Source organism: Taudactylus pleione, unplaced genomic scaffold (genome assembly GCF_031769625.1).
Source record: "Taudactylus pleione unplaced genomic scaffold, aTauple2 ptg000007l, whole genome shotgun sequence".
NCBI classification, from domain to species: Eukaryota; Metazoa; Chordata; class Amphibia; order Anura; family Myobatrachidae; genus Taudactylus; species Taudactylus pleione.
The window spans coordinates 29,333,801-29,348,806 of record NW_028284410.1 but is presented as its reverse complement, the minus strand read 5'-3'; the positions used below and the strand labels follow the sequence as shown (position 1 = coordinate 29,348,806).

Here is a 15,006-nt window from a genome sequence, read left to right as displayed (position 1 = left end):
CGCAGAAAGAGTTACATATGTTTTTGTCCCCTCTCCTGTGCAGTCAGAACACATAACAGAGCCTTTTATTGACTGCTGTTATTATAACAGGAAAGCTTTCAGTATGAGAGAAAGGAGAACATAGGTGTACAGAGGAGTAACTGTCTGCTCTGAACAACAGCCCATTCACTCCATCCTCCCTCCTACTGATATGTACTAGGAACTTTTATCTTATGTCAGCTATTATTGATGTGTCCTGTATTGAACTGTATTTTCACCCTGTAAGAAAATAAAACCTTAATTATTTTGTGTCACCCTTGTACTGCCCTGTGTTGCATGCTCTGTGATTATGTGTGCACCCCTGGCTACATGACTTTATTCAAAGTTCAATATTTCAATGGAGATATATAAACACTCATGGAAAGTTGGTGCTTGGATAGTCTCTATGGTTATCTGAATAAAAGTTAATATTCAATTTATTTTAGGAGAATAAGAATACGCTGTTAAAATGAAGGCATCTTACCTGATGTCTTCACTTGATAGCCAATAGGAGGGAGGGTCCCTTTTTGCCTACCAACCAATTGCTCTTTTTTTTCACCTAGCAGCTTATTACATATTCATGGACTCTCCTCCTCTCTCTAACCTTACAATGTCTGAGTGAGTCTGGGAGCTGCATCCCACATCCTCCTGTATTTGGGGTCTGGCAACACAGGGCTAGCTGGAGCTCTTACCTAGCTAGAAGGATTTTTCTAAAGGCCTGTGTGGCTTCCCCCTCCCCTCCCTGCAGATCCTCTAGCAACAAGAAGCTAGCACCATGGTCAGTGTATGGGGAAGCCTGCGGCTCTCTGTGAGTCTTCATCTCATCTGCTTTTCCCTGGCACAGTTTGTAAGTTTATTTTACCTTTTTGGATCATCTTTATGTTAAGGCATCTTACAGTAGGACAGGGGGTGTCAAAAAGTAACTGTTTTATTTTATTATTTGATGGTTGTGGAAAGGTTTGTCATGCTATGTAAATGTAACAACCAATGTTTACATTGATTTGTGTATAATTGTGTTTTAACTTTCAATGCTTTGGAAAGTAACCCCAAAATAACATATTTTTGCTACTTTTAACACATTAGTGCTGGGCAGAGAATACTGAATGTAAGGAATAGAATGAGCCCAAAAGTCATTAGGTCAAAGGACATCACAGAGAATGGAGGCCCAGGACTGTTCAGGAGTATTCCGTTAAGACAGAATGAATTGATAAGTGCATAAAGGGCTTATTTAATACAGTCATGTTGTGTGCACATATATATAGCAACTCTACAAGTTGTTGTTTGTTTTTTTAATGCACGTTTACATTTTATTTACTTTTGTTTGGTTGATGTAGGTTAGTTAGCACTGTACTGTTTTATAGACTGTGTGTTATTTGGTATTTGGTTAAAGATTCAATTCATCAATATAACTCACCGGCCTTTTCATTCCTAACTTATGATGGTTAAAAAAAATATGAATAAATGTATTCAGCTCTCTAATTTATGGCTCATGGGTCTAATTTTCTTTTAGCATTTTTTTACTGATAGCCTTGGCAAGCTCTATTAAGGACATATATGTCCTACCTACGATGAGTACAAGGTTATGTGGCTGATTGGGCCTATTGAGCAACACATTAAGAAACGTTATGGGAAATGGGAATTTACCGCTAAGGTCGTAAATTTAATGGAATTATCTCCCATTAGAGGTTGATAATATTAAGAATAAAGAGATTTGAAAGGTAAGACTCTAACAAAAATGAAAAGACAGAACATTACACAAGATAAATAGACAGGGCTATAAGTTGAAAATATGACAGCATTAAGAGTAGAGACTTTTAAATCATCATAGGTGTTTTTAGAGATCCATAGAATGTATAAGATATAAATAGTGGTATGGAGCACTAGACAAGATAAATAGGTATAGGTACCATGTGGTTGGTATCGGCTGTAATTTTGTATGGGATTTATCTGGAGCTTGGAGAGGGAGGGAGCTGAATATGTGAAGGTGTTTGTAGGGCAAGAGGCAGGAGGAATGTAGTATCCTGAGACATTTGGCATTCATATGTGAGAACAAAGTTTGCCATTCAGGAGCCTGATCCTGTTCCCCACACACTCACAGAGCCCCTGAACACAAACAAATGAAAGGACAGAGTGTCTGCTGCTTGCTGACATTTATACTAAACTAGTCATTCTTACAGCAGCCAGCACGGGAGGCATCAAACATTAAATTGGTAATGTTTATCCAATTTTATCTGTATTAAAACAATGGATTTACAATGACAACAGTTATAGTGCAATGAACCACTTTGAACCACTTTGCACAACATTCTGGGCTTGAATGACATTAAAATTGAATATGCTTTATTAATATCTCTAAGAAAAATATATATGGATTTATTGTTATGAAGGCAACATCTGTCAGAAAAGTGTCCTTCCTTATGTGTATTTATACATGGCTGCAAACTAGTCGTATACATGCTGTACAGAGTTTGCTATCCTCACCACTGCTGCTCTCTGCGGTCACTGTTACCTATCTACAAATAAGTATAATATCACTTATAACCTAACTCTAACTAACTAACAGGCATGGGACTTATGTTTTCTGGCAGCTCTCAATACAGTCTCAGATCAATTTCTTTACTTTCCTAAAGATATTTGTATTTCCAGACTGGATAAAGCCTTTAATATTGTCCTGTGTTTTGGTATTATGTGATAAAACTCCATTCAACAAACATTCGTTATTAATAGCAGTGTTCTCCTCTCTTCTTTAGTGTTAAACTCTATTATACTAATCATAATGCGGACTAATCATTTCAAGGACTAGTGAAATGACAACCAAAGCATTGTTTAACAAAACATTACATGCAAAGTTGTGGACCCATCACAATGGACCTCCCTGCCACAGATTTATAAGTAAACTGCTTCCAGGCCCGGCTGAACTATGGGCCTAAATATGTCTACTGCTGTATTACACATCTGTATACTGTAGCACCTTTATTTGTATTTGCTGGTCCAGGGATAGGATTGCTTTTTGTTAGTGTTATTTACTTGTGGCAGACAGATGTGCATGATTTTCTTTCTTAATTAATATACTGTTTAATACTGACATCACACTGTGATGTCCTATGTCCATTTGCAGGCTGCTTTAGTATATAATATCCTGAATGAGGTTTATGGTTGCTTTATACTAGTTATGTATCAATTGTAGAAAGATGAAATAAAACACTATGGGCCTGATTCAGAGCCGTTCGCTATTTGCGGTCGTTCGTTCAAAAACAAGGGGTGGCTATTCAAATGATCCGTTCGCAAATTGCAGTCTGTTCACACCTCTAAGTCTGAACGAGCGAGCAAAACATACGCTCGTTTATTTGTTAAAAACGCCCCCTGGCCGCTCGCACCATACGTCATGTCCGCTATTTATTAGATTAATCGAGTACATCGACCAGCGTATGAACTGCTCGCTATTCTTGTGGTTGGTTTTTGCTACCACAATTTTGCGAACAGTTCTGGCTTAAAAAAAACCCAGTGACGTGGTCAATGACGCTGCTGTTTTAAATATGCACACCCATAAAACGCCCGTTTTGACCTTTAAGCACGCCTGCGTTCTGATTTCCACTCCCCGTTTTCAAGCACCTTCCCCTGTTACCACCCACATACGCCTCATCCTGTCACTCAAATTATCAGGCATTCGCTATTTTGCAAGCACATGAATTTCGGCCGCACTGACTGGTTCGCGCATGCGTATAACGATCCGTACGCATGCGCAGATGTGCGAACATCGCTCGGAATGAGCGTACTGCCGCTAGCGAGTGGCTCTGAATGAGGGCCTATGCTCCTACTGATATACAAAATATATCCACTTAATATAATTTTCAATCACCTGCCCAATATCCACAATCATTTACATGATTCCATCTTAGTTTGGATAAGATACTGGAAACTGGTCCTTGAAAGTAGTAGAGGCTACATTTCTTGTCAATAGAAGTGCATGATGATGTCACCATTGGCAGGGGGGTAATTAGGTATTTGAAGGCCCCATAGCAAAAGTTTGTAAGGACCCCTATGTACCACCCGATGGTGAATAATGAATATAACACATGTAAATTTGACAAGGAAGATGGATCCCCCTCAGCTCTGGGCCCCATAGCAGCTGCACCCCTTGTAGTAACACCCATGACAATTGGTGATTATAGCAATTCACAGACCAATCTAGGAGGCTTCAAAGACCACTCTTCCCTCCTGTTCATTAGTAATCAAAAATTCTATTTACAGTGTAATACATTCAAAACAAGGTCACTGGGTGCCACTAGGCCCTGAAATAGGCCGGTATTTGTCCAGCATTATAGTATTTTTCTGTCACTGAGACTTTTTTTTTTTTTTTTTAGCAAAAAAGCAGCCATATTGTCCCACATGATACATGCAATAAGCTGGCAGATTTAATGTTTGAACTTTGAGGCTGGGGAACCCACTGTTCACTATAGTGACATATACATGAGGAGACATAGTAGAAAATGCTCATTGGAGGAAAGCCTGATTGGGAATTGGTTCGATTCCCGTCAGCGGCAGCCTGACAGGAGCAGAGTGCGACGCAGCGGAAGCCAGACAGCGCTGGAAATCCCGATCGTGGATAGGTAAGTATCCACTAACCTAACCCCCCTAACCCTAACCCTCCTTAGGGGTGCCTAACCCTAACTTCCCCCCAAGTGCCTAACCCTAATCCCCCCTCTAAGTGCCTAACCCTAACCACCCCCTTCCCCGCTGCCTAAACCTAAGTCCCCCGGGGGGGTGCCTAACCCTAAGTCCCCCCCCGGGGGTGCCTAACCCTAACCCTCCCTCCCCCTAGCCTAAATCTAACCCTCCCGGGGGGGTGCCTAACCCTAAATCCCCCCTGGGAGCCCTAAACCTAACCCTCCCCCCCCCCGCGGCTGTCCGCTCGCGGCGCCCGGCATCACTACGAACGTGATGCCGGGCGCCGGTCTCCCGGCGTCGGGGAAATGCGGACGTCTACATCTAGACGCCCGGCATTTCACCCTTGCCGAGATAAGACAGTCGGGAAGCCGGCTGCCGGTATTTAGGCAGTCGGCTTCCCAATTGCCTCCCCCTGATTGCCATTACATCATAAGTGTACAGTAGTTTTACTACATATCTGCATACACACAATAACATATGGGCAGCTTAAAGATGGCCTTTGTGGATCAAGGGTTCTGGTAATTCCAACTCTATGTGTTTCAGTTTTATTTGCACTGTTATGGAAGAGAGATGCCTTAGTGTAGTGTTAGTAGTCCTGCATATCATTGAAAGGGGTGGTGCCACTTAGAAACATGATGAATGGTGTACTGTGTGCCAGCCTATGGCTCCCTCCTGTTGTTGCAGTGCCATGATTTGTAATGACCAGCAACAACCTACCCCCTGTTTACATATTGTCTTTGTCACTGTGGGAGGAACGTCAAGTATTTACCTACATTATTCCCACTAGCTCCATCTTCAGAATAAGGAGACAACTCCTGACAAATACTGTTTGCATACAGTTTCAGGTGACTTTTAACTGCAGCATGAAAAGTATTTTATATACTTTTGTTATCTTTTCAGTGGTATTATATGAGGTTGCATTATATTTAGGAATGAGCAATGATATACTGAGCCTTCTTACACATACATAAGTGTAAACAATATGCATTAGATATATATTAGATATATGGGATAAACATTAGCACATTATTAATAATGCGCCTCTGACAATGTAGTGCTATGCAAAATGCAGATGTTTGTACTTGTCTCCTTGTAATAGCAGGTTTTGGCACTATAAGAAGTGCATTTGGATTAAAAATGTACTTATTGCTTTAAATGTGTGCATTTATAACATGTTCTTCTTGCTTATTTATAACACCAGAAATGTAACTAAATATATATTCATACGTGATCGCTCACTTTGTAATAGACTGTAGAATGTTTATAACATTGCCTCTTAGCAAACGGGTATACTTAATATGAAATATTTCACCTAATCACTAGTATATTGTCTATTCCTGCAGACGGGTTCACCAGGTCCACCAGGGCCTCCTGGTCCACCAGGATCACCAGGAATCCCAGGATCAGATGGCATTGATGTGAGTACACAATCCAGGAACAAAGAACCTCTGTGTGTGCCAGACTGAGACTCTGAATACTTCTTAAAAACTACCTCTAGATGGCAAGCATTGACAGTGTATGCTCTGTATAAAACGCACATTCTTCACAACTACATAGACTTAAATAAATCGTGAACCTATATAAGACTTAATAAAGTGTTTTAGTACAAAATTGATTAAATACTTTCAATTATTGTAGTAATAACTGGTTCATTTGAAACTTTAATTAATAAGGATAACAGTTGTTAGTTTTGATCATATGATTATAAAAGATATTTTACTAAAAAGGTTAATGTAAAATAAATCCACTAGAGTGGCCAAATAAAATGGAATAAGTTAGGGTGAAAAAGCATATTGGTAATGATGACAATAAATGTTGCTTTACACTCTATGCAGCCAAATTTTGTAAAATAAAAATATAAGAAAACAATCTAGATACCATTTGATAAACATAAGAAAGTTACATACACAGAAGGAGCAATTAAATTCGGCAAGATGTGACACAGTTCATTGTCAGAGATGCTTGGCTGTACACATATCCACCTGCAATGTATACTGTACCTGCCACATCGATAGTTTTACTGCGCTCTCTACAGGGTGCAAAGAAAAACTGGCCACGATCTGCCATTCCCATCTTTTTTCATTATAAAGCCCCAGAATGTCTTTTAGGGTGATACTCACCATGGGAGATTTACAGCTAGGATGTGTACTTCCCTGATTACATCTAGTGAACAGTTACTTTAAGTATAGTTTCCTATAATTTTTGAAGCCTCCAAATTTAAAGTTTTAAGCTGGGTACATAGTTTGGGTGACAAACGATATATTGCTAGTGCCTCAGCCTGTGCCTGTTGTTCACAGACATATCAGGTCGGCCCTGCAGCACATGCGATGCCGATATATCTTCCAGATATATCAGTACGTTGGGCTGTGTGTACAGGCGACCTAGCGACCTAACGCCCGCCCGTACACAAAACGCAGGACCCGCCAACACTGACATCACAACTGGGAGGGCAAATTTAATTGCCTGCCTAGTTGTGATGCCTGGCCAGACATATTGAGCAGCCGATTGGTCAGTGTATATAGGTTACCAATTTGGCCGCTCGCTTGGCGTGATTGCAGGTCGGCTGCTGGGTTGCTCAAGTGTGTAACCAGCATTAGTGTATTTAATATTTTCCATAGGTGAGGACGCGAGTCAGCAAATTGAGTATTACAGCGTAACAGATCATTTCATAGAAGTGTGTCAGGTGATAAAATCTTTTAGTCACAATGCTGGATAAATCTCATGTTAAGAACAGATATGTTAAGTCACGTCCATTTTTAACACTTTAATGGAATTTGAATCCAGACCTGCAAATGCAAGTGTTGTCTCTATAGCACTTTTGTTTCTGTCTGGCTGTCATGATATCACAAAATAATAAATAATCATAATTATAAATAATTCTGGGACATGCACCTTTCACTAAATATTTTAAGCTTATGTCCAATAGTAGACAGCATAAAATACTTACTCAACCTCTACCTTGAGTGGCTCATCTGGATATTAGTGGCCAAACAGCTTACAAATGTATGTAGTGAGGGGCAGCTCAGCTGTATAGAAGTGGCCCACATGGGGAAATGCATCATTGTCACCTTAAATGGGCCATCAATGTAATGTTCTAGCCATATGTAAATAAAGGCATTGAGAGGTTACTATAGATACCGCAATAAAGTCCATAGCAGGAATGGCAAGTGTTAAAGGCACTGAGGCTTGCCTGAAACACATGCTGGGGCCATGCAGGTAATTGCAGTAGGGAAAAGCGCTAATTGAATCTGCCCCAAATGATGACAGTTGTTCCTATGGAATGGGGAGAAGTGGTGCATTTCTGCAGCAGATCTGTTTACATTAGTGAAATACAGAAACTTATGGGAGGCACAGTACATCACCCTCAAATCTAGGGGACTCAGACCAGTGGCAATGGGTGGTCTGAATCCCATTACTATCCCTGAAGAAAGAGACATAAATATAATGCTGGCAGTCACAGTTCCTGGTGCAGGGTGGGCAGCATAGGTCCCCTTTGACTGAAGGGCCTCCATACACTAACCATCCATGTGTATGGGTTTGTGGAACAGGATGACAGCAGAGAAAGAGAAGTTTGTGCCGGTCTCCCAGTTGTTAGTTACTGCTATAGTAGCATGTACATGTCAGAATATGTTATTTTATATTGCTAATGAAAATATATTTTTAATGTATTAATTAACTAATTTATCAAGTTTTCGACTGGTACTTGTCCAACCTGATTGTTTCTGTTTGTTCTGAGTATAAATGATCTTTACTTTAAGGGCTCATATTATCATATTATTTTAAGACAGTTCCACCAAATTTTGGGGTATCAAGGGCCGTGAATTTTGTATCCAGATGGTGTTCAGCTGCTGTAAGACAATACTGAGCCAAGTTACCTTTCAACTTTCTTGTCTCTACAAACACATTAATCTTAATAACTGCTGTGTGCTCACGAAATCACTCATGTTGTTATTGCTCTCCTCGCTCTTCAGACCATTTTACCAAATTGTCCAATATTTTCAATTCACTCCTGCTCCCATATTTTAAATCATTATATTTCTGACATGTATTTTTCCTTACAGTGTTGGAAATGACAAGCTACTGTACGTAGCCATAGGTTTTCATAGAAAAATTGACAGGCTTTTAAGTACAGCACATCAGCAAGTATGAAAGTATGACAAGTGAAAATACTAAATTACCCATAGCATTGTATTTTCATTTTTATAATCAGATGTTTTCACCTAATCTATTTCCTGTTTCAAATATCAAATACGGGTTTGGAGTTTTCATTATTATAAGATGTACATATATAGATCTGGTCCCTGGCTTGGTCCAGTTTAGCCAACCCTTGGGTACATAAATTGGACAGATCACCTAGGCACAGTTAATGTGATTGGTTGATAATTGGGCCCACTTGAAGATCAGTCATTGGTTGATTTCCCAACAACCCTTGTTGACACATGAATCATCCTGACCAGGTGTTGATCTGCATTGCTGCCCATTTTGGCCATCCGCTCCACCCCTTTGCGGCCGCTTTATCAAGTCACACCGTTTTATAGAATGAAAAACTGCATGGAACCCACCTTCTCACTTTGGGCTTATGCAATAAATATGTACATTGGGATCTATACACATCACTAGATCTCTATACATTACAGTATATCTCATCTTCTTTGCAGTAATTATGTTTTACACACAACCAAACTGCACAGTTAACTCTATATCCAATACTGTCTACAATACCACAGTCTTCAATACCAGTTAATCCATATACTATGGAAGTCACATATACTCAATAGGAAGAAATATTGTATTTATTTTTTAACAATCCTTAATATGACCACATTTAGAATTTTGATTAATGCAAATAAACCTAAAGCTAAAAACAAGCCCACTTGCACTTCAAAATAGTTTAGCATTGAAATGGTACAGAACTGTTTAGAAGGCATGTAGCTAGTTAAATTGAGATTGTTAAAAAGCAAAATGGCAGTTTGACCTGAGTGAAATACAGTAAAACCCCTCCTAGACTAATATCACACATACTACATTGTGTCCACAATAACAACATTTAAACATATACTCCTAAGCTATACATTACTCCAGTTTCTCTACTGTCTATATTACTATATTTACACATCACAATAAACTTCACACATTTGGAACATTTGGAAGCCAAATAGGCGGAAATGACCTCTCCAGTCGTAGGGAGTCATGTCCGATGTGGGCAGGTCTGCATTCGCTTGTTTATGTGCATTCGCTTTATGAGCGTGTGCAGCAAGTCACACAAGAATCACTATGCAACTTGGTAGTACTCAATCTGCAATTACCACATTTACATATATGGTTAACACCATAGTGTAGATTGAGATTGTACATTTTCTATTTATTGCTTTCCATGTTATGAGTATCTCCTTGGGTGTATACTCATTTTGCATTACTCCAGCTGCACTTTAATTTTCATTGTGCACTCTTTTAAGGCACTTCCTTTTGAAGTACTCAATCTGCATCAGCCCTTGTGTCTCAATCTCTCTACACTTATGCTGGGTACACACTTCACAATGTCTACTCAGCCCGATGTCGCATGCGATGGGACTCGGCATGGGTGCCGGCATCGGAAAGTGCATGCACACTTGCCGATGACGGCAGCGATGGAGTGACAGTGGGGGGCAAAATGCAGCATGGCCCGCGCTGACGATATCGCTCGTTGGACCAGCATGCAGGTGCGACAGGCAATGTCACTGATGATATGCGGGAGCTAGACTTATAGTCTAGTGTGTACCCGACATAAGACCCTAGCATATGCCTCTAAACCGCATACATTATATGCTGTCTATCATATACACTTCTAAGCCACGTGGTTTACACCAACTTTACCACTGTCACCCACTTACTAAACAGTTAGTTCCATTGTGTGTCCTCTATGTAATTTACAGAAAAAGCCATCCATGATCCATCCAATCCTGACTTGCTTCCTTCCCTTGTACACATTGGTGGAAAGCTGCCCGGCTAAGTTTTTTCTGTTTATAAGCGTCCTGAAACAGAATGATCCTGCTCTGTGCTGCTCCTAAGACAACATCATGATCAGAAAGACATTACAAAAATGTTGCCCCATCCACTGTAACAATAATCAATCACACTGCATCAGGGGAGCTGTAATTTTGAGTCATTGCATAGAAGATGACGGTGTCATTCTTACACCTGTCTATCAGAGCTGATTTTTTAAATGAGGCCACAATTTAGTGATTGCAATGCTATAGGGATGGGTATTGTAAAATAATATACTAGATGACTCTGTGTAATTGCTTCTTACACTAACACACATACTGTCCACAGGGTTGGACTGACCCACAGGGGGACTGGAGAACCACTCCGGTGGGCCTCACTGCATAAGAGCCCACCTCCTCCTCTAGGGGTCATGTTCCGAACTGTGCACTTGAATTATACATTATACATATGTTACATTATACTGCACAGGACTATGGTGTATTTTCTACAATGCAGTGCTGTTACTGATATGGTACATTATCACACATACACTAGCAGTATTTTACTGCCCTTCTGCTCCACGGGAGGTTTCTGTCCTCCCTGAGCTCGCCTTAGTAGTGTAACACGACTTGTGGCCCATCCTGATGAAAAAGTCTAAGTACTATGAAATGTCGGTTTTATGGATGTCACTATAATGATTTGAATACAGCTTTTGTACTATAACAATTGGGAGTGCCGCCTTGTTCTTTACAAGGAACCCTTGGAGATTATAATTTGTTTGGGAAGGCACCCCTGTGCTGACTGTACTATACGGAGTGCCAGGCTGTTTTTGAAAAAAAAATAAAATAAAAATATACATATATATATATATATATATATATATAATATATATATATATATAGAAAGGGCCCAGGTCATCCACTCTCTAATGGTTAGACAAGCCTCAGTGAGGTTGGCCGCACCCCCCTCTTATTCAAGTTGTAGGCTGGCCACGTCCCTAAGTATGGGCCCCCTATCCCTGCATTCCCCCATTGGGCCTTTCATGCCCCAGTCCATCACTGACTGTACATCACTAAACTCCACATAATGCAGATTGTTCCCCACTGTCTATAATAACTCTCCAACACAAACCACAAAACTCCACATATTACTTTAAGTAACACATCCCTCACTGTCCCTGACTCCCTGCACTATAATACCCTTACAAACTTTAGTAAGACTGACGTATATCCGTATGTCCAAAATTTGCTGCTGTTATACAGTACTGTATTCACTCTCATACATTCCACTGTGTCCAATACTGGCAGCAGCAAACCCAAACTGCTGCTTTGTTGGTATACCCTGAGATCTATAGAAAGAAATCACTCAGTGAGCAGCACAGTACAACGTGAATCATTCACTAGTAATCCAACTTCCCATAAGGAGTACAGTATAGTACACGTATACATTCTTAATGGGTTCCCTTTACCATGCAACTAATGTTACCAGACCTCATATGTATAATTAAATATAAAAGTAATAACAAAAAAGTTATTTTTACATATTAAACAACCGACAATAAGACCCCCTATTCTGTAATGACAATAGTTGCCATATTATAAATGCACATATCTTGTAGCAGCACAAGTGTTTATATTATACAGCCACCATAGCTCACATATCATTTGTAACCTTTCTGTTTCTTACGATGATTTGAGAAATGACAGCAGTAGTATAATTTCTATCTGTGGCATTATGCCAGTAATTTGTTCATCAGTAGTGAGATGCCACTTGCCTGTCCATTGGTAAAAAAAAAAGTCACCAGTAAAGAAAATGGCACTGCTATGTCCCTCAGTAGTAAATAACCAACATGCTCCTCAGCCACAAACATACCCATTAGTACTACTAATGGGTATGTTTGTGGCTGAGAAACATGTTGGTTATTTACTACTGAGGGACGTAGCAGTGCCATTTTTAGTAACACGGCAATCAGTGTTAATGCCCACTAACTTCACAACCAGTAGTAAAACTTATTAATATGACCACTAGTAGTACTGCAATTAATATGGCTGCCATATTAATTATATTCAGATACTACCAACCTAAGTGTCTGCCAGCGACTCTGCCTCTTTCTCTGTCATCTGCAGATTCTAGCAGTTCCAGGCCAGCAGACATAGAAAAGGGTGTACCTTGTCCCTCTGAGATTGGTCACTGATACCTAAGGGGCTCATGCTTACATCACCTAAGATAAGAGCTAGCAGTGAATTGCTGCCAGCTCTTAGCCTGGTCCCAATAAAATTAAATAAAAATAAAACTGTTGAATTGTGTACAATAAAGGATGTGTTTGTTCCCATAACCCTAGCAAAGGGTTATGGGGCCACTGTGGGTAATTCCACCTTTGGAATTTATCTGTTGATTACATCCTCTACAGTACAAGTGAGGGAGGGTTACTGGCTTAGTAGTGTACATCCAGGCACATATGAAATGTATGTGTTACATGCAGCACTGCATCTAATACACATCTATATTTTTTATTGTGCAAACACGCAGCATGAATGTAAATTAATAGCAAAGAAGCCATGCAACAGATTTATTTATTTATACATACCGATGTATTTATTAATACATACGTTGTTTTCTTGCACTATGGGAGAATAATTCCCTCTAATGACCTAGTTTTTGGCAATGCTGACTAGTTTGCAACCCCTTTTCTAAAGATCTCTTTCTTTTCTCTAGTAAAAATACATGAAATAGAGATATTTATAGATTGCACAGATGGTTCCTCTTTTTCCGCTAATGAGCTTTAGATGAGTGTAAGTTAGTTCCTGTGTACTATTGAACTTGTTTATATATCCATGCATCCTAATTTGGTGTGTGGGTGGACAAAATAGAGAACACAAATAGGGTGCATTAATTCCAATGGCACTAAGATGCTTGGTTATCAATAGTGGTAACAGATGTGAGATTCCCTACTGCAATCCCAGTATGCTATAGGGTTCTGGCAGCTTTTTTCTTTTCCTTACTGTTTCTTTAGTAATTAGTAGAGATTTTATGGGAGCACTGCACAAATTTCATCATTGCACAATGCTCTTGTAAGGAACCAGGGCCTGATTCAGCAGAGATCACAACTGTGATTCGGCACATAATCGTCCGATTGTTGGATTCTGCGCATGTGTATGTATCGCAGTGCGCATGCGTGAACACTCCACTGCGATCGTGATTGCAATCTCAGTGATTACGCAAACCCATCGCAGAGTGATTGACAGGAAGTACCGTTTAGGGGTGGTGACGGGGGGAGGTCGGCGAAACGCAGGCGTTCCAGTGCGTTTCAACGCTGTTACAGGGGCGTGCATAAATTAGCCACTGCGATGCCATACTCAGCTTGGGCTTGCACTGCGTGCGAGGAGGTTAGCAAACCCTGAGTAAGGCCTTGTGCAAGTGTGCGTGAGGCTGCAATGGTACTAGATGTTACCAATGGTTTTGCAGTCTTGCTAAGTATTACAGATATGTGTAAGGTAAAGTAGGCATCCTTATGTTAGGCTGCGTATGGCAATGCGATTGAAATAATTAGCATATCTTCGCAGTGAGACTGCGTGCATAATCGATATTGCGATCGCAGTTGCGATCCGTACTGAATTAGGTCCCCAGACCTATAATTAGTATGTAGAAATCATGCCACATTGGTCACTATAATTCAGACTGTTTTGTTTCATTAATGGGTTGAGATATGATATCAGGTGGGTCCAGCACAGATTTTGCTTGGGAGCTTTGTACCTTTATTTATATCCAGATGTATTTTGACTTCTGCTGAATCTTCACACTTATCCATTTCAAATGTTGCTATGATAGACAATATGCTTTTGGCAATAGACAACTGGTTAAATATCTGTGATTACCATGAATACAAGTTATACAATTTCTTGATCTTAATTTACTTTCAAATATTTGAGTCAATCAACATTTCATTACAATGTGTCTAAACGTCTGTTGGATAAATTATGTGTACAGTTTACACTGAGAGCAATCAGGAAGAATTAAGAGACGGTTTGTTAATTGAGCTCTACTTCTCCACAGGGTGACAAAGGGCCTCCAGGAATTCAACCTGCGGTGAGTACCAATTAAATAAGAGGTTTAATCCTTCAGTATACGGAAAGGCATGCCATGCTGATTAAAGCCCCCCTGTTTATAGAAATGTGACTGAACTACTGGTGGAATCTCTTATAATTTTACAAATTAGTTTTAGCAAAAAGTCACTATCTGGAACAGTATGTAGTTACTATTTTATTTAACCATTCTCAAATCATTTTATGATGCACTTCCTATGGAGCTAAAATGAGAACCACAAGGAAAAATCCTCTTAGTTTTATTTTAGTTAAA

At 39.9% G+C, this 15,006-nt stretch overlaps 1 protein-coding gene across 1 annotated transcript in view; it reads left to right on the top strand.

Annotated features, from left to right (window-relative positions):
* Window positions 1-643: 643 nt before the first annotated feature.
* The window catches only part of COL9A2 (collagen type IX alpha 2 chain), a 79,299-nt gene continuing 64,936 nt past the window's right edge, over window positions 644-15,006 (top strand). The window contains exons 1-3 of the mRNA XM_088462689.1: window positions 644-865; window positions 6,030-6,104; window positions 14,704-14,736. Coding sequence (XP_088318815.1) covers window positions 794-865; window positions 6,030-6,104; window positions 14,704-14,736 — 180 coding nt within the window. The 5' untranslated portion in view covers window positions 644-793. The remainder of the gene's footprint in view (window positions 866-6,029; window positions 6,105-14,703; window positions 14,737-15,006) is intronic.